General features: G+C 25.4%; 1 protein-coding gene across 2 annotated transcripts; it reads right to left on the bottom strand.

The window, feature by feature from the left end:
• Window positions 1–391: 391 nt before the first annotated feature.
• Window positions 392–19,765, bottom strand: LOC127285124 (homeobox protein extradenticle). 2 transcript variants are annotated; one of them, XM_051310958.1, is made up of 8 exons: window positions 18,989–19,765; window positions 15,515–15,588; window positions 10,600–10,853; window positions 10,263–10,453; window positions 9,991–10,126; window positions 9,320–9,416; window positions 5,288–5,457; window positions 392–3,481 (listed from the first exon to the last, which is right to left on the bottom strand). In XM_051310958.1, the coding sequence occupies exons 1-8, from the start codon at window positions 19,219–19,221 to the stop codon at window positions 3,467–3,469; spliced, it is 1,170 nt and encodes a 389-aa protein (XP_051166915.1). In that variant the 5' UTR covers window positions 19,222–19,765; the 3' UTR covers window positions 392–3,466. The 2 variants fall into 2 exon arrangements, with proteins under 2 accessions (XP_051166915.1, XP_051166914.1); XM_051310957.1 differs by lacking the exon at window positions 392–3,481 and having other exon boundaries at window positions 4,570–5,457.
• Window positions 19,766–20,415: the final 650 nt, after the last annotated feature.

Below are 20,415 nucleotides of genomic sequence, written 5' to 3'. Positions count from 1 at the left end.
ATATCCATGGAGATTCTCCATGTTTACATCGCTTATGTCACTTTTAGCAGACGAAATTTCGGAGGTATCAAATTTCCCCGTTAGGGTTCGACACCTCCGTTAATTGTAAGAGAAACGGGGAAAATGGCTTCAGCCTTCCCGGACAGTGGGGTCTCCTTATACTACTTCGTGATTGATAGTTTATTAAGAAAACATTTTTGAAAAAGACGATAAGAATAGAGTTAAAATTATCCATCATAGAAATTTCAAAAAATATAAATTTATGTAGGTATAATTAAAATAATTAAATATATCTACTATAATGAGTATATAAAAATAAGTATAACATTTTGAGCGAGCGAGGAATACATAGCTCATTTAATGAATTAAAATTAATATCAAAATATACCTATTCCAATTAAAACAGTTTTTCTTTATTTTGACCTTTCAATTCAAGCTTATTTTTAAAATATCTAAAAAATAAAAAATGGCACAAATTACATAAAAATTAACACATAAAGTGTGACAGTTGCTTTACCCCTTTAAACTATATATTTTATTACTTTAATTTTTCATTCACTGGTACAATCACCACAAACAGAATGTAGTGCCTATGGAAGTTAAATATTTGCCGATATCTTTCTTTACATGAATCCATAATAATTATTTTGTTTTACATTGTATTATTGAAAAATCAAAACAATTAATTTTACAACGTAAGTATGATTAATCAAATACAAAAGTAATTCTGATTTTATCACTCAATGAATATATTAATAAGAAGTACAAAATATCAATTTATCGGAGGCAATTATAATTTTATGTTGATAGTTTTTACATCTTTTTTTTTAAAATAATAGTAATAATAATAATTATAATAATAAAGTAATAATAATATAAAATATTAATGTATGTAATATTAGTGATAAATGGTGATATCGTAGTAGTAGGCAGCGGTGGTGGAGATAAAAAAAAAGAATACAAGTATATTAAAGGACATTTTAAATAAGTTCATAATTATGATTAATAGTTGCCCTAATAAATATAAATGATATTCCAATAATAATAGTCGAAACAGTAGGTAATATATTAGATTCCGTCGTTTTAAATGATTTTGTTAGAGAAAAGTGGTGCACGTGTTTCTTCCATGTTCTTCAAATTCAAAAACTATTTAATGTGAAATAATAATTTTTTTTTTTTTGTAAAATATTACATATTTTTATATCTTTATTTCATGGTCCATCGAAAAGTGAATAAAATTGAGATTTACAATATTTTTAATTTTTTAAAAAGACAACGAAAGACAAGATAAAAATACTGTCTTATTAAATATAAAAATGATGAAATTTAATTTTGAAATTCTTCTAATTCCACCTGTGTACCACTTTCCACTACTTCATTACATTTTCCTAAAAACTATCTTTTTTTGTAACCATAGGTTTGAAAAATCGTATACATCATTCATGTTGAGTCTAATGACCAAAGTGTTTAGTTTGTATTTTTTTCGTATCTTCCATTGTTATTCAAATAACAATTCATGTTATAAAAGCTTTATTTGAAATTTTCCATTAAAGCCGCGGTAAAATGCCTAGGAGTGTTTTTCAGACTTCTAAAATATTCTAATCCTAACAACTACATCTTTCACAATTATATATCTTATTCTAATAGTTTGCAATATTAAAATTCTTGAGAAGATAATAGAATTTTTTTTCTTTATTTTAGCATAAAAATCGGATATTCATTTGCATTGAGATTCTTTATTAAATAAAGACCTTTCATTGACAGTATATATAATGATTTGTACGATTATTATAATTTTAAAGGATTTTAATATTTCCCACACTAAATTTGTTGGAAATTAAACGGTGTTCTTATAGTCGAACTTTTAAACAGATTCCTTTAGTTCATCGAATTTTTATCTAATATAATTTCTATTTAACAAAATTTTTATTTTACAAACTTTATACGAATTATTATAAATTATTATAATAACGAATTATTATTTGGCGGAATTTTCTTTTAATGGAATTTCTACTTAGTCAAATTTTTAAATAGCAGAATTTCTATTTTATCGAAACTTTATTTGTCGTAAGTTTCATTTGTATGAACTGTCATTTGACTGAATTAACAAATCACCAAATTTTCATTTGACCATCCGGGACAAAAGTTTTTGCGCGAATTTTAAAATTTGGTTAAATTTTAATCCTTTTAAATTCTTTCAAAATTTAATTAGATTAAAGAATAATTATGTTTTGACACCATAGAAATTTCAAATAAATTCAGTGTGGGAAATATTCGTGCGTTCTATAAAAAAAGAAATAAAATTGTAAATCAAAAATATTTCCTACAATAGAAATATGTATCAATATGAAGCAACTTGTAACTGTAGTTATTTCAAAACGAAAAAATTTTTCTTTCTAAGATATAATAGAAAATTTTATTTATATTTTGTCATTTGGAAATGTTCAGAAAATCAACAATAAAAAATTGTTTATTCTTTCATGAAATTAATATTCAATTTCAATTATTATTATTATTATTATTATTATTATAATTATAATTATTATAAAACTTTTTCTCTAAAAAAATTTCTACAAATTCCTGCAAAAGTGTTATAATTACTTTGTAAATATCTTGCAAAATACTTTAGTTTTTAAAAATTTTTTTGATTCGCTTATTTAAAGAACACATCTAAATGACAAAATTTAACAAAATCTGTGTTTTATCAGTTCGTCATTTTTTCATGAAAAAAAAAATGGTAAAACTCGCCATCTTCCATTTACTTTAATACGCACTATTTTGCATAATATAATGAAGCATTTCTACTACACAAAATCATAAAATTACACAAATGAGGAACTATTTTTTACCCATGTAATTTAAATCTGCGGCACAGCGATAAAGAATTAAGAAATATAATAGCTAATTTTTTTTCCAACATTTAAATTTATAATTTAGCAATAGACAGAAAAGAAAAAAAAATTATATTTAAATGTGAATGCGCTCTGAAGAAGCAAATAAATTATAGGTTATGTTTACGATATAGTTTTATCATGATTAAAAGTTTATTTTGATTTAAAATTAAAAAAACAGTTGCTATTTAATATTTTTAATGTAAAGAAATGGTTTTTATTGAGAATTGTATGTATTTTCATTCGAAAAAAACATAACCTATAATTTTTTTTGCTACTTATTAAACTATTAAAATAAATCAGTTTAGAAAGCAAAAATTGAAATAAATAATGAATTCTACTGATTTAAATAAATTGTTCTTATAATACTCATTTATTATTTTTTTTATAGCTATACTGTAGAACACTCCTAGACCAATAAGATTTATAGTAATTTTAGAGCTTAATATCGATTGCAGTTCGTATTTCTCGCCATTTGGTGAGCCTTAAAGATCACAGATTAGAAAGGTGATCAAATTTCGCGGAAAGTTTCCCCTTTTTATGTTTTATATGCTTCCATTGTTTCCTTAAGAATTTCAAGGTGATAGTTCCTGAAAGCAAAAAAAAATTGTTCCATATTCGAATAAATTTCATTTATTAAACCATTGTATAAAAAAGGGACCTTAAAGGCAAATAATATTAGGTTATGTTCAGTGATAGTTTTAGCTTAATTAAACTTTTATTTTGAATAATGTTCAATCAAAAACAGCTTCTTTTGAATATTTTGGATCTAATAAAGACCTAAACCTTTGTATTTAGATCCTTTTGTTTTCAATTTCAAAATTACAAACATAACCTAAAATTTTTTGCCCCTAAGGCCTTTTTTCTCGTGGAGCGTCACATATCTGCATTAAAAAAGCATAATAGATGATATTTTGCATAAATTTAAAGGAATACTAACAACGAAATTTGTATTACATTAAAATTAAAAAAAATTATATTTAACATTAATCATCCTTAAAGTGGTTTTTTGTCGAAACTAATTGTTAACAAAATTATTTTGCCTTTGAACGATGTTTAATTCTTTCTTTTTAATTCTATAAATATTAAAAAAAGTTACATTTTTTGATACAAAATTTTTTACGGGAATAAATTTTTATAAATTCTTATACTTTTTATAAATAATTGAATTTAAATAACATTTTTTCTTATAAATTATAAAACACAATGCAAACAATTTGTTTCTTGAATAATGCAAACAGTTTTAGGAAAATTTTATTTTAAAATCTATCGCTAAGGAAAAGAAGTTTTGCTAAAGAAACTATAGAACTAAGTTTGAAAATGAAGCCAAAAAAAATCTTATTTTTGCTATAAAAAAAGCGCTAAGTGAATTTTTGACTTTTTAGATTTTTTTCTTTCCAGTACCATCTAGAAACAAAATCTGCTGACAGATTTGAGTTACGTAAAATTTTTTTTTAAATTCTGTTACCAACTATGAATTGGTAAAAATTTCTGATAAATTTGAGAAAATAAACATTCACAACACTCAAATTAATTTAAAAAAAAAAACTCACCTGTGCGTTTAACGTCTATAAAATATTCACAAAATTAAACCAATAATTCAATTTTTAATATACTGTTAGTAAAGACAAAATAAAATTAATTAATTCAATATTCAAATATAAATAAATAAATAAATAAAATTTTGAAAAAAAAACTTTATTATGTTCGAAGTTTTTCGTTTATAATGTACACTAAAATTTCTTTTGTTTTTATTATTCTAACAAGTTTTTTCTTATTTTTGTAATTAGAAAGAAGTCGACGATTTACGGTACATATTCATCTGAATTTTTATTACATAAATTTTAAGTAAATAGAAAATAATTGATAAAAGTAATAAAATGATTAAATTAATTTTGAATTTTACCAACAAATTTACGTAAAAAAAATGATATAATAACAATAATTATGTTATGTAGAATACATAATAATGAATATTCATAAAAATAAGTAGTTTCAAAAATTAATTTTCGCTCAATTTGTCTTCTTATTTTTAAATATTATATATAAAATAATTAAAAGTAATTAAAGAATTAAATAAATGGTAGATAAGACTTAAAATTTTTTAAAGTGGATGAAATATTTTAACCCATGTATTTTTTTTTTAAAAAAGCAATTTGAAATTTTTTTTTTTTGATAATTTTAGAAGAATAAAATTTGAAAATAATATATTTAATTAAATAAATTTATTATTTTCAAACTTTTTTTTTGTACGAAATAAATGAAATTTGAATTTATATAAATTTATATACAATTTATAATCTAATTAGCAAGCTTAAAATAAGCACGAAGCATGCAGAAATAAACTGCAATCAACTACTATTATGAATATCCCTTTCAAATTTATTTCTCTTTACCTGGTTTATGGGATAAATGGAACCGTCGTTATATGGCTGAGAACCATAGTCACCGCCATTTATTTCTATTCCATAGCCTGCCATGTCATGAGGTCCTCCAGGTGGCGCTGGTGACATCATTGGCGTTGGTGTCCCTTGACTAGCACCACCCATGCTGTATGGTGATGCTCCTGAAAAAAGGTAAAGCATTCATAAGCATTGAAATGTATCCAAAAATTTTGCTGGTTTCTGTAAATTAACCATTTCCAAATTACAGCCACTTAAAAATGACTAAGGGTGTCGACTACCCAGTGTGACCTCCGCGAACAAAAAACAAAGTGTGACATGGAAGGATTAAAGTATATGTCGTTTTACAAAGTAAAAATCTCTTCAATAATTATTTAGTTTTTTAGCTTTTGTTATTAACTTTTCAAAATTCTTCTACTTTAAACAATTGATTGTTTATCGTTTCGGAGAATTCTCTTTCTATTATATTTCCTGTTTATATTTTCATTATGTTACCTATAAATATCTTTTCTCTATTATTTCAGAAATTATATTTATCCAAATTTAAACTCAATTCTTAATATTATTTTATTTTAAATATTTATTAAACTACAATTTTTCAAATAATTTATAATAATTTAATAATTAAATTTTCGACTATTGAAATATCATCTCAAAGGATGTGCAATAATTTATCCTCTATTTACACTGAATTATATTTTTAAATTTATTTTTATTTATTTTATTATTTATGTAAATGTTTTTGTAGCTGTATTTATTTATTTTCTGAATTTATTGAAATTTTAGAAAAATAAATTTAATAGCTGAATCTAAGAAAGTTAAACGTCAATTGAAACGAAAAGCTGCTGAACATCCAGAGCAGCCACCGGCTATTAACATTCCGTGTGATGTTTTATCTCAACTTCCAGAACGACCAATCCTAATAAAATCAATGCGAAGTTATCGCCGCTCGGACTAACGTCCCAACCCTGTGTCACTAGAAGCATTAAGTGTAACTCCAGAAAGATTTACGCAAAATTTATCAGGTGAAAAAATTTTGATTTTTGATTCCGAGGTGGCGGAAAGAGTATAAGTGTTTTCAACAAGAAGAAATTTAGAATTTCTATCAAAAAGTGATACATGGTTCGTAAACGGAACCTCTAAAGTTTCGCCATTAATTTTTACCTAAGTCTTCACCATTTTAGAATTAGTCTGAAAAAATCTGTTTTCTTCTGTATTTGCCTTCTTGTCTTCTAAAATATTTAGAAGAATTTTATATAGTTGGACGAATAACATTAGTGAAGGGTGGCACAATAGGTACCGTTAACTAATATTGGAAAACACCACTCTGGTTTATATTCAGCCCTCAGTGAAATACAGAAGAAACAAGCGGACACGAAGAAAATGGTTGCAGTGTTAGACTTAGTTTAAAATTTACAAACAAATTTCACGAAAAACCGAAGCAATTGGTAGCAATAAAATGTAAAAGAAATATAACCTTAACCCTCTAATGCCGAGGGTGTTTAAAAGTTATCATTGAATTTTTTGTTAAGGCTTTAGTTTATCTAATTTATGCTTCGGATTTGGAGGAAAATTGTTGGAATTGAAAAAAAGGGTAAATTCACTGTTTTTTGTTATTGAACTTGAAAATCCCACCAGGGCTAATATCATCAATTTAAAATATATGTAATTATTTTACCATAAAAACTATAAACAATTATTGTCTTTTAAAAAATTATTGCATCAAACTTAAACATTTCACTTAACCATGAAATGTATTGACAATTATAATATTTTTAATGTTATAACAATTGAATAACGATTTTCGATGGTACAAAAACACTCTTCTTTACCTACTGAAACCCACTGTAAGTATTAGATATTTATTTCTTCAGTAAAATTGTTAAATAATATTTTTAAATCTATGGGACGCTCAAGTCCCACCCGTACCTAGATGGTTAAATTCGGTATATAAAAAATTCATAGCAGTATCCTGCAGATAAATAAAATAAAGAACTACATCGCCTATTGTTAAAGGAGAATTTTCCAAATTAAAAAATAAAGTTTTTGAAAAATTGCCTCTAAAAGTTGAAAAATTCATTCCCTTGCACTGTGAATATTTGAATGGGAAATTAAAGAGGCTGGATCAAAAATATATGGAATTGAAATCGCACGGAGAGAAGAGTTACAGTGATGGCTACAAAACGCGTTTAATAGGCAAAAATATTGTTAGGATAACTTTACTGGCATACTCTGTTACTAAACAGCGTTCATTTCCTATTTACTAAACGGTTCTTTTGCCAACACTACCCGTTGATTAAATGCGACTGCTCAGTCTCCCCACTTTGGACCAGTTTTTATGTTATGAAAATGGCGGACACTTATATTGTTTGCGACAGTTTGAAACAAGTGAGTTGATTATATTTAAAAGATAATAATAATTAATTAATATAATATTATTAATGTTCATATTAATTAATATAATAATAATTCATTAATTATTTTGAAAAATCTTTAAATTTTGATTTCTATAATATTCAATTTAAATCTTAAGTCTTCACAAAAATTTTATCAAATAACTATTTTTTATTATCCATGAAAAACAATATACATATATTTTAAGTTTATATTCTTAATTAAATTGTTTCAAATTATTTATTAAATTAATTAAAATACCTTAATAAACTTCCTTTATCTAATAAAATATTAATTTTATTTATATTAACATTTTTTTTAATTATATTTAGAAAAAAGTGTAATTAATAAATAAATACGATATATACTGAGATTGTTCAAATTTACTTATTTACACAATATAATTCCAATTTCACAAACTAAATTAAAATTTTTAGAAATTATTGATAGTTTATTTAAACTTCATCTATACTTTATTATTTATTTTTACAAGAAACAGTAAATTTAAATCACGTAGAGTAGGTTATGTTTAGCATATTCACAACAAAGGCGGACATTTTAACTTTTTGTTAACAGTTGGTGCTACTCTACAGTTAATATGTCACAGCTACAAAACGGCTGTTTAGTAAATCCCACTGTTAAATTAGTTCGTCGAAAATCTACTAAACGGTATAGTCACCAGAAATGGCGCGACAGTCGCCATCACTGTTAATTTCTCTCCGGGCGGAAACAAAATGAGAAAAATAAACATACAAAATGTTACTGAGGAGATTGTTTGAGATTCACCGTTTTTGTTATGAGGAGTGAGTGGAGGAAATAAATTTACTTTTAGGCACAAAATACAAAAAAATTCAAAACTTTTATTGCAGAACACAAAATGAGCACACAAGTGCAAAATGGCGTGACCACGCTGTGGTTAAGCAAAAAATAGTTAATATGAGTTTTACCGATTAATTTAATTGTTTAATCTTGAGAACACAATAAGAATGAGAATAACTGTTGTGATGATTTCACGGAGAAATAGCTTGACTTTTAACCTTTTGTGAAAAATGGTTGCTGATCGCAAATTTCCGGTGAGAACGACTTTTCCGGTTGATTGCTATGAGAATAATAAATGTGCGTACACGCAGCGCGTTGGTTGTGTGTATTGCGCGCGTGATGATTTTGTGAGTGTATTTGTGTGTTGCCGTCTAAATTGAGGAAAATGAGTATGTGTTGGTGTGGGTTTTCCCGCTAATTAGCTTTTGAACCAACGCCTAGTTTTGGTGTTGAGATTAACACGGCATTGCGTAATAATTATAAAAAAGTGTATGAATTGAAAACACACAATTTTGAACAGTAATATATTAACGATTATCTGAAACTAGGAGAAAATTGGAAGAATAAGAATAAAGTGAAAAGAATTCTCCGCAAGACACATTCTCAACCGATGAAAACTTATTGGTCCGAATTGAAATGAATATACAAAGGACTTCACTACATCTTGCTTAGCGAAAAATACGAATTGGACCTTAAGAAAAAAGTTAATTCATTTCAATTTATCTGAATTAGTTTTTTTTTACTGGGATGTTCTTCCTTGAATCAAAATTTAAATTATATTAATAATAAAATGTTATTTATTCAATTACTAACCTGCTGCTTTCTTAGCTGCATACAGGTTTGCTTCCTCCTGAGCTTTGCCTATATTTTTCTTATAACGAATTCGTTTATTTCCAAACCAATTTGACACCTGAAATAATAGATATTAATAAAAAATTAATATAATAAAAGACATTTTATTAACGATGTTGAAAATTTGATAATTTTTTTGGTTTTGCTGATTTAATTTTTAACATAATAATATTGTAGGTCTTGGATCGACTTTAAGGCACAAAAAAGGTCGTTTAGGTAACATAGAACAAAAAAAGCAAAAAAAGATATATGTTTTTTTATAATTTTTTTTTCATATAATAAATAAATTATTTTATTTGAGAACTTAGTTAACTTAAAGTACACTATAAAATAAGCAAGTTTTAAAATTTTAGTTAATATAAAAAATTAAGCCAATGTCAACAGGTTCTTTGAGACCTTTCCCAAAAAAATGAATTTTATTTAAATTAATACTTTTCTTAATTCTCATGGATCTATTTTTGATTTATTATTATGTAATTCTTTAAATTATTCTTTGGTTTATTTTAGTGATCCTATTTTGCATGTGTTCATAATTTAGTTAATTAAATCTATAATTCTTTGCCAAACTTTTGTTATGTTACAAAAAAATATTCTACATTTTATTGTTAAATACGAAAATATGATTTGCTCACCTGACTAACAGTGATTCCACACTTTCGTGCAAGTTCTTCTTTTGCTTCTTCACTAGGATAAGGATTACTCAAATGTGAGTAGAAGTATTCATTCAAAATTTCTGACGCTTGCTTGCTGAAGTTACGTCTCTTACGTCTAAAATAGAAAAAAAAAATTGTTTATTAATTAAAGTCCAAACAAATGATTCCACTTAGGTTATTAATTAACATTAACAGTTAATTTCAACATTAAAGATTTTAAAATCAAATTAAATAATCAATTCTATTCTCACCTGGCATCGAGAAATCGACTCCTCAAAATCATAACCGCTTCACAAGTAGATTGCTTCAATTGCATTTGAATACTTGAAAACTTTTTGTGAATTATTTGAACCATTCTCTCAATTTCTTTCGGTGTAATAGGCCTTGTGCGACTTTGTTCTCTCAGTAAATTCATTACGTGTGTTGTAAATTCATTACATGCCTAAAAATATCAGTATTTTTAATAACGAATAATGTTTATGTTAAATATATTAAAATATTGGAAAAGGTAAATTATTTTCTCCATTGTTTTCAAACGATTATTTCCAAAAAAAAGACGTTTCGGTTAATTTTGAAAAAAATATATACCTGTTCGTATTTTTCCAGTTCCTGATGATATATTTGTCTTATTTGAGCAAGTTTAGCACGATAATCAGAATGTTCAATAGCGTTATCGGGCTGACCAGGAGGACCTGCAGCTGCTGCCGCAGATGCTGAAGCTGCAGCACCCGCTCCTCCACCTTTTTCAGGACCTGCTACACCCTCTGCTATTAGCATATTGTCTAACCTCATTAATTGAGGATCAGGTGGTTCTTCCTCTTGAGTATTTCTTAGTGAGAGAACTGCAAAAAAAATGTAATTTTACATTTATATCATAATCCAAAATCTAATATTCATCATCTGTTACTATTCATCTAATCTGCTGTGTTTTCTAAAAAATAGGGAACTGCAGAATGAAAGATTTCGAGAAAAACGCGAAAAACTGTTTAAACTTCATTGATATGTACCGCAAAGCCTAATTAAAATTTTTAAATGCCGTTTTGTTCCTTCGATTCGTCTAAATTTATTCTTTTTAATTATGTAAAAATAAATGTTGTATTTGTTTAAACATTCAATAAATTATTAAAAATGTAGTTACCGGTATGCTGATTCGAGGGTCGTCGCACGAGAAACTTAGGTAACTGGTAGTTACTTGGTCCCTCGTGCTACGATCGCCTGTATTAGGTCTTTCGTCGCACAGAAAACTTAGGTAACTACAGGGAATATATAAGAATTTTCATCTTTCTTGGCAAAAAATAGTAAAAATATATTAAATAATAAACTATAATTATTTAATAAGCTGCGAAAGTTGTCACTATAATTATTGTTTTTTTACAAATATTTAATTTTATGGTTAAATTTATTTTAATTATACAATATTAGAGTCAAATATTGTATTAACTCAGAATATATTAAATAATAATATAAAATAAAATAAAATACATAAATAAAATTAAATTAAAAAATAGTAAAAATATATTAAATAATTATATGAAATAAAATAAAATAAAAATAAATAATAAAGTGTAATTATTTAATAAGATGCGAAAGTTATCATTATAATTATTGTTTTTTACAAATATTAAACTATATGATTGAATTTATTTTAATTATACAATATTAAAGTCAAATTATTGTAGGTAATGTAGTTCGCTGCTTTATTAACGTTTATTTAAATAATTAAAAACGATTTTATTTTTTTAAATAATTGAACTAAATTAAGTATATATTAATCATGAAATAATCATATTGCTGAACTTCATTTTCTTAATTTATTAATGCTTTTATGTTATTTATTAAAATTAATACTTAATTTTTCAATAATTGATAAATTATTATTTAGGTATATTTATATATATATATATAGTATTGGAGTTTTTTATTTTATTCTTTATTGTTATTATAAATTATTAATTGCAGAAAAAACATTGTAATTTTAAAGAAATGTATAAGATTTTGCAGTTACTTGGTCCTTCAAATTACGATCCTCCTTTTTCGAGGCCTCGTCGCATGGAAAACTTAGGTAACTACAGTGCTCTGATAGCACTCTGTAGTTACCTAAGTTTTCCATGCGACGAGGGCTCGAAAAATGAGGTCCGTGTTTTGAGAAACTAAGGCACTGTGCAGTTACCTAAGTTCTACAAAATACGTCACAACACCCAAAGACACCCCAGTTTTTATAGCAGTTACCTAAGTTTCTCAAATTATCACTCATCAATTTTTGCAATTACCGGTATTTTCAATTATTTATGCAAAAATTATTATTAATAACATTAACAATTTTTAAAAATAATTTGCATTAACAGGTGTATCTTTTTTCCACGATTCCAACGATATAAAAAACTCATTTTTCGATTTTTTTGCAGTTACCTAAGTTTTTTAGAAAACACGACAGTAATCATCTATTACTAGCTTATACCTATCTTTAAGTATTTACGGGTTTTTGACTTGTTTATATTACAATACTAAAATAATCAGATGCTACAACTGATTTAATAAAAATACGCAGTTTTTTTTATTTTTTATTTATTTGATAATGAGAAAAATTTTCATGAAAATGTCTTAGTTTTTTGAGAGTCAATAAACTGCAGAGGGTTATGAATGATCCATTTTACAACAACGTAGTAAAAGTCGTAAATTGTAAAACATATAATATGTATTTTTTACGATAGAAATTCTACAGGTAAATAAAGGTACCTAGGGGATTTTTGGTGTTGCTGATTACGAATAGTTTTTTATGAAACTTACTACCGAAGGATTTTTAGGGTAAATTTGATGTCGGATTTTAAAAATTCAATATAAGAGACAAATTTTTTAAAAATTGATAGATTTTTTTTATAAATTTGGTATCTACGATTTTTTTAAGTTGTACAAAAAATTTCTAAATTTATGTAAAAAAGATATTTTTTAAAATTTACTTTTCACGATAGTTTTATCTAATAATTCAAAATAAAGGTGTGGTTAAAAATTGTACCTTATACTAAAGGTATGTTTAATGATCACAAAAAAAAAATTAACACAATGTTTGAAATAAAATTGCTTATTTTTCCATATTAAAGATGTTTTGAAATCTTCGATTTTAGTTTTTTTTTTTTTTTTTTTGCTTGTTAAAAAACAGTAAACGACCTAATTTAAAAAAAGGATAAATACAGGTATTTTTTCAATCCTATTTTCCAAAAATACTTCATTTTTCATGGATGCAAATAAATGTAATTTTTGGGGAAGGCACTTTTAGTAGTAATATATAAATATTGAGAGTAGAATAGAATGAAGTCGTACGTTTATATCGTAAGGATGAAGATTTAAATTTTTAACTGAAAAATAACACATTTTGAAAATTAAATAAAACCTTCCATCATAAATTAGAATTATTGTATATTTAAAATAAATTTTTTTAGGTAAACATCTTTTTACCATATTCTGAAACCTTTAATGCGGCCCTGCACATGCAGATAGAATTCCTGCAGTCAAGGTGAACAAGACTTTTTGACATTGAAAAGCTTTAACTCCTTTACCTTGCTCCGTTCAACTAAAGAGAAACAAGACTTCTCTCTTTATTCCTCCACAATTTTCAACTAAGGATTTTAAATTTTACAAAAATTTATTTCAATTTCTTTTACATATTAACCGAAATTATTATAAATAATGATTATCAATATTATTTCATTATTAAAAATATATAACATCAATAATGCATTTTTTTTAGTACAATATTACTATCTGATTTAGTAAAATATATATTTTTTTTTAGTGAAGAATGACTAGAAATTAATAAAAAAAAATTCACTAATTTTGTTGATGGAATGGTCTATTATATACGATAATGAAATAAACTAATTACGAGGGGAACAGAAAAAATTTATTGTAAAATTAGATAATTATAGAGACAAAAATATGATTAGGCAATTATCTCGTTAAGACTATAAAAATACTATATTTAACTATGAAAATATTTTTTTTAATTATAATGATAAATAAATTATAAATTACAACGCACGGTGCGCGAAATTGAAAAAAATGGCAACTAAATTGACTTTGTCAATAACTGGAATTATTTGAATCGCATTTATTTGAACCAAATAAATCGTATTTGGTTCAATTAAATAATTAATTGAATTGAATAAATGAATTTATTTAATACAAATAATAGATTACTTGAAACTATTCATTCATTTATTTCCCTCAAATATTTCGTTTTATTGAAACAAATAAAAAGTATTTGATACAATAACTTTATTTAACTGATTCAAGTCAACTAAATTATTTAATACTAATACACTATTTTATCAAGACAAATAAAAAAATATTTTTAATCAATTAAATGTTTATTTGAAACGAAAATAATGAGTTACTTGCAACTATTATTTTATTTATTTCACTCAAATATTTCATTTTTTTGATACAAATAAAAAGTATTTGATACAATAAATTTATTAATTCTAATTAATTAAATTATTTAATATAAATAATGCATTATTTAATGTTAATACACTATTTTATTAAAGAAAAATAAAATATTTTGACCAATTAAATATTTTTAAATATTTTTATTGTTGCTAGCTCCCCGACTATTAAGAAATATAAATATCATTATTTTAGAAAATTTTTAAATTTTGTTATAAAATTCAAGGATTTTCAGGTCCGCTGGAAACCCTAAGAAAATATTTCAATTTGATAGATATAGAGGCCGTTTTCACCGTGAGGATAAATTTAATCTTCCGAGAGTTTAAAAGTAGTAGATATATTCTGCGTTTGCGCAGAATGTTTGTATACAACTTTTGCGCAGACGCAAAATATATCTACTGCCTTTAACCTCTCGGAAGATTAAACTTATCCACACGGTGAGAACGGGCTCATATATTTAACTAATTTTCTATTTGAGAAAATTTCCATTTACCTAATCAGAAAATTATTAAAATATTTGTGCTCGGTTTTTCAAAGATACGTTTGAAATACTTCTGCAAGGGGCCATTCATTAATTACGTAAGGACGATTTTGGCTAATTTTGATACCCCCTACCCCCATGTAAGGATACATAAGATTTTTCGGACCCCCCCCCCCTTCCCCTTCTTACGTAAGTTTTTAACAATATTAATGGAATTAAAAAAATTACAACAATACAAATGGAAAATACTTGGCAAAATCTTACGTAAGAATAGCTTCTACACCCCCCTCACCCCGACGTAAGACCATGTAGAGATTTTATAAACCCCCCATCCCCCTAAGGATCCTTATGTAATTAATGAATGGCCCCCAAGATTATTATTTCATCAAATAATGTTTCAATTAATAACAAATTTTAGTCAAATAGAATTTCGTCAAATTGGAAATTTAAAAGTCGGACAATTAAATAAATTAATTTACATGGATTTCTATCAAATAAAAAAATGTGACAAATAAGATTTTGGAAAAATTTCGTGCCTTCAAATTATTTTAATGAAAATAGATAAATAAATCAACTCACCAGTTTTCTCTTTTATTTCGCAGAGAACAGAGAATAAAGCAGGCTTCATTCTGTGGCAATTCAATGTATGTTTTCTGAAAAAAAAATTTGAATGCATAAAAAAATTGTAGTATTTATAATTCTGATCATTAATCTTAATTATTTTATTTAATTAAAAATAAAACTTTTGAAAAAATTTTAACTTTTTTATGACTTAAGTATAATTAGCAGAAATCGGTGCCAAAATGGTTAAATATATTCTGCAGAGGAAATTTTAAACTTTCACGTTGTTTAATAGAGTTTTTAGGATCGCTGATTACGAATTCGGTGTTAGTTTCGATATCTAGAAAAATTTTCATAAAAAAGAATTTTTATTTATCAGAATTGTTCTTTTGTCCAACTTCTATTTATCCGAATATTCACTTTAAAGTATTTTTATTAACAGAATTTCCAATTAAAAGAATGTCTATAGAACAAAATTCTTATTTAACAAAACTTTTATTCAATAAAATTATCTAAAAATTCTGTAAATTAAAAATTCTTTAAAAAAGAAATTCTGATAAATGTTAATTCGAAAAATAAAAATTCATGAAAAAAATAATTATATATAATAAAATTGTTAAAAATTAAAATTCTCAGTAATAATTTTTAAGGGATAATCATGCACCCCATAAAATTTCTATTTGATTTAATTTTTATTTAATAGAATTGTCATTTAACAGAAATTCTACTTAGCTAAATTTGTAAGTTAAAATTTCTATTTCACCGATACTTCATTTGACCGAGGTTTTACTTATTCGAATTTTCATTAGATAGAATACTTAAAACGTCGAATTTTCATTTGATCGAACTTTCATATATCAGGTCATACACTTCGCAGAAACATTTCAAAAGGAGATTTAAAGTCTACCAATCAAAAATTATCAAGATAATTGTGATTAGTTTATTTATAAACTCCCGCTGAAATGTTTCTGCGAAGTGTATGTTCAGATATGTGACAGTTCGATAAAATAAAAATTCGAAGTTTTAACAATTCTATCTAATGAAAATTTAGATAAATGAAACCTCGGTCACATCAAGTATCTGTGAAATAGATATTCTGACTTACAAATTTAGCTAAATAGTATTTCTGTTAAATGAAAATTCTATTAAATAAATATTAGATCATATAAAAATTTTATTGAATAAAACTTTTGTTAAATAAGAATTTTAATATAGGATTCTTTTAATTGGAAATTCATTTAATAAAAATACTTCTAAGCGAATATTAGAAATTTGACAAAAGAACAATTCTGATAAATAAAATTTTTTTTTATGAAAACTTTTCTTATAAATATTGTTAAATGAAAATTGTATTATTTGAAAAATCGATGTATTGGAAAATCTGCTTGATGATAATATGTTCAATTAAATAGGAAATTCTATAAAATCAGAATTTTGTTAAACAGAAATTTTTCAATATTAAAATTGAATCGCTTTAAAATCTACTTTTTAAAATTCTACTCAATGTAAATTCGATAATTTTTAATTTGACACTCCAAACATTCCGGTTGGTCTAATTTGGAGAATATTCATGCCTCCCAACCGAAGGGGAAACAACTAAAAAATTTGGTGTACACCTTACTGCATACTTCAAAATAATTCATGATAATCCACGATTCTTCATATATAATTCATACACTTCAAGTTAATTCGAGATAATTCAAAGTAATGCAAAGTAATTCAAAGTAATTTAAGGTAATTCATAATAACCCACGTTACTTCAGATAATTCAGGATAACCAATATACTTCAAGTTAATTCATAGTAATTCAAGATAATTCAAAGTAATTTAAAGTAATTCATGATAATTCAAGATAATTCATATACTTCAAGTTAATTCAAGATCATTCAAAGTAATTCAAAATAATTAAAAGTAATTTATGATAATTCACGTTACTTTAGATAATTCAGAATAATTCATATACTTCAAATTAAATCAAGATAATTCATAGAAATTTAAGATAATTCAAAGTAATTCATGATAATTCAAGTTACTTCAGCTAAGATAATTTAGGGTAATTCATGATTATTCAGATAATTCATATACTTCAAGTTCATTCGAGATGATTCAAAGTAATTTATAATAATCCACGTTACTTCAGATAATTCAGGATAACCAATATACTTTCAGTTAATTCATAGTAATTCGAGACAATTCTTAATTATTCAAAGTAATTCATGATAATTGATATACTTCAAGTTAATTCGAGATAATCCAAAGTAATTGAAAGTAATTCAAGGTAATTCATGATAATTCACGTTACTTCAGATAACTCAAGATAATTCATATACTTCAAGTTAATTCAAGATAATTCAAAGTAATTTAAAATAATTAAAAGTAATTTATGATAATTCACGTTACTTTAGATAATTTAGAATAATTCTTATACTTCAAATTAAATCAAGATAATTCATAGAAATTTAAGATAATTCAAAGTAATTCATATGATAAGTTACTTCAGATAATTCAGGATAACCAATATACTTTCAGTTAATTCATAGTATTTCGAGACAATTCTAAATTATTCAAAGTAATTCGTGATAATTGATATACTTCAAGTTAATTTGAGATAATTCAAAGTAATTGAAAGTAATTCGAGGTAATCCATGATAATTCACGTTACTTCAGATGATTCAGGATAATTCATATATTTCAAGTAAATTCAAGATAATTCATAGTAATTATTCGAGATAATTCAAAATAATTTAAAGCAATTTAAGATAATTTATATACTTCAAGTTCATTCGAGATAATTCAAAGTACTTGAAAGTAATTGAAAGTAATTCGAGGTAATTCATGATAATTCACGTTACTTCAGATAATTCATATACTTCAAGTTAATTCAAAGTAATTCAAAATAATTAAAAGTAATTCATGATAATTCATGATAATTCACGTTAGTTCAGATAATTCAGGATAATTCATATATTTCAAGTAAATTCAGGATAATTCATAGTAATTCGAGATAATTCAAAATAATTTCAAGCAATTTAAGATAATTTGTATACTCTAAGTTCATTCGAGATAATTCAAAGTGATTGAAAGTAATTCAAGGTAATTCATGATAATTCACGTTACTTCAGATAATTCAAGATAATTCATATACTTCAAGTAAATTCAAGATAATTCAAAGTAATTCGAAGTAATTAAAAGTAATTCATGATAATTTACATTACTTCAGATAATTCAAGATAATTCATATACTTCAAGTTAATTCAAGATAAATCATAGTAATTCAATGTAATTCATGATAATTCATATACTTCAAGTTAATTCGTGATAACTCAAATAATTCATAGTTATTCATGATAATTCAAATTACTTCAGATAATTCAAGATAATTCAATACAAGTGTACATCTTAATTCACAAGTTATTTTCACCTGGGTCCCAACTAAATTACAGGAAAGTAAAAAAATGTGAGTGTTGGAAATTAATTTAAAATGAAATATACCTTGCTTGTGCCTCATCCAAGCTTTGATCTGTAATATTCATAATTGATTGAAGAATTTCACCAATATCTTGCTTTCTGGCCTCTACAGCTTGATCTCCTCCTTGAGAGGCAGATCCATCAGTAGGACCCATATTTCCGTATGCACCAGTATTTGGTCCTCCTTGCCCTTGGTTTCCACCCATTAAACCAACGCTGGATCCACCGTGTTGTAGCATTCTGCTAGATTCATCCATTAACCGAAACTATTTGTTTAGATAAATTCCTTACGTATAAGAATTCACAATATCAACAGTCAGAGTGCATTAAAACTCTTAAGCGTCTAACAATGGAACGCATACACAACGCATGCAACTCATCAATTTATTTCTCCAGTATTGTGATATTAAACAAAAGTTTTTTTTTGTTTTATCTTATTATTTTAACATTAACTAAACAGTCCTTTAAATTTTCACGTTTATTGCACTAGATTCACCCTCGTATTCTATCACCAAAAAACCACTATTACAAGTTTTGTTTAAACCGTATAGACATAAAAATGGTCTCGCTTTGTTTATGTTGTTTTGCCTCGGCCGATTGACATAACTTATATATAAGTACTTGAAAGATCACAATAAAGAAATGTGTTTACTTGAGTTTTTTAGTTACCTATTGATCAAAATTTATTCAAATTCCATTAAAAATATATATATATATATATATATATTCTAAAGAAAAGTCATCGCGTAAAACTCTACCATAAAAACTTTACTTTACACCATCCAACAGGATTTTGTGTAGGAGGGCAAAGCAAAGTTATATGATCTAACATATAGAGGTCTCATCAATGTTGGACCAAACTGAGCATGTCACGCGCAGATCAAAAATGGAACGATTGACGGCCATTTTGAAACCCGCGAACTTTTAAATTACAAGCATAATCTCTATTATTGTAAAATAAAAATTTAATTTATAATTTTTAAATGCCTATCAAATTAAAAAATCATTTATTAGAATATATGTATTAACAATAATTATTACTTAAAGTGAGTATGTAATTCAGAATAAATTTTCAACAAATGAATTAAGGTACGTTCACACTATCTGATGTATATGCGTGCAGAAACATTTGGCCGATCACACTTTGATCAAATCTAGTGAATGTTTAGTAAATTTTTAGTAATTTTCCAAAAATTTCTGTTAGAACTAGAAAGTTATTAAACATTCACTAGATTTTATCAAAGTGTGACCGGCCAAGTGACCCTCAGGGTACGGTCACACTATCTCATGCATGTACTGTGCATGCATGCTGAAACATTTGACCGGTCACACTTCAACGAAATTTAGTGAATGTTTACACTGAGAAAAAAATGCTATTGAATTTATAGCATGTATATTCATATGCGTTCAAAGGCAGATGCTATTAACTTGATGCGATATGTAGTTCATTT

This window comes from Leptopilina boulardi, unplaced genomic scaffold, assembly GCF_019393585.1.
Source record: "Leptopilina boulardi isolate dan_hultmark-lab unplaced genomic scaffold, ZJU_Lbou_2.1 LbouV2_330, whole genome shotgun sequence".
Lineage (NCBI taxonomy): Eukaryota > Metazoa > Arthropoda > Insecta > Hymenoptera > Figitidae > Leptopilina > Leptopilina boulardi.
The sequence above is the reverse complement of the archived record's forward strand: the minus strand, read 5'-3'. Positions and strand labels throughout refer to the sequence as shown.

Coding starts and splice junctions, on each gene's coding strand:
- LOC127285124 (XM_051310957.1), bottom strand. CDS start 19,221: ATGGATGAATCTAGCAGAATGCTACAACACGGTGGATCCAGCGTTGGT. Junction 10,454..10,599: donor AACTGGAAAAATACGAACAG/GTATATATTTTT, acceptor TGATATTTTTAG/GCATGTAATGAATTTACAAC. Junction 10,127..10,262: donor AGTCGATTTCTCGATGCCAG/GTGAGAATAGAA, acceptor TTTCTATTTTAG/ACGTAAGAGACGTAACTTCA.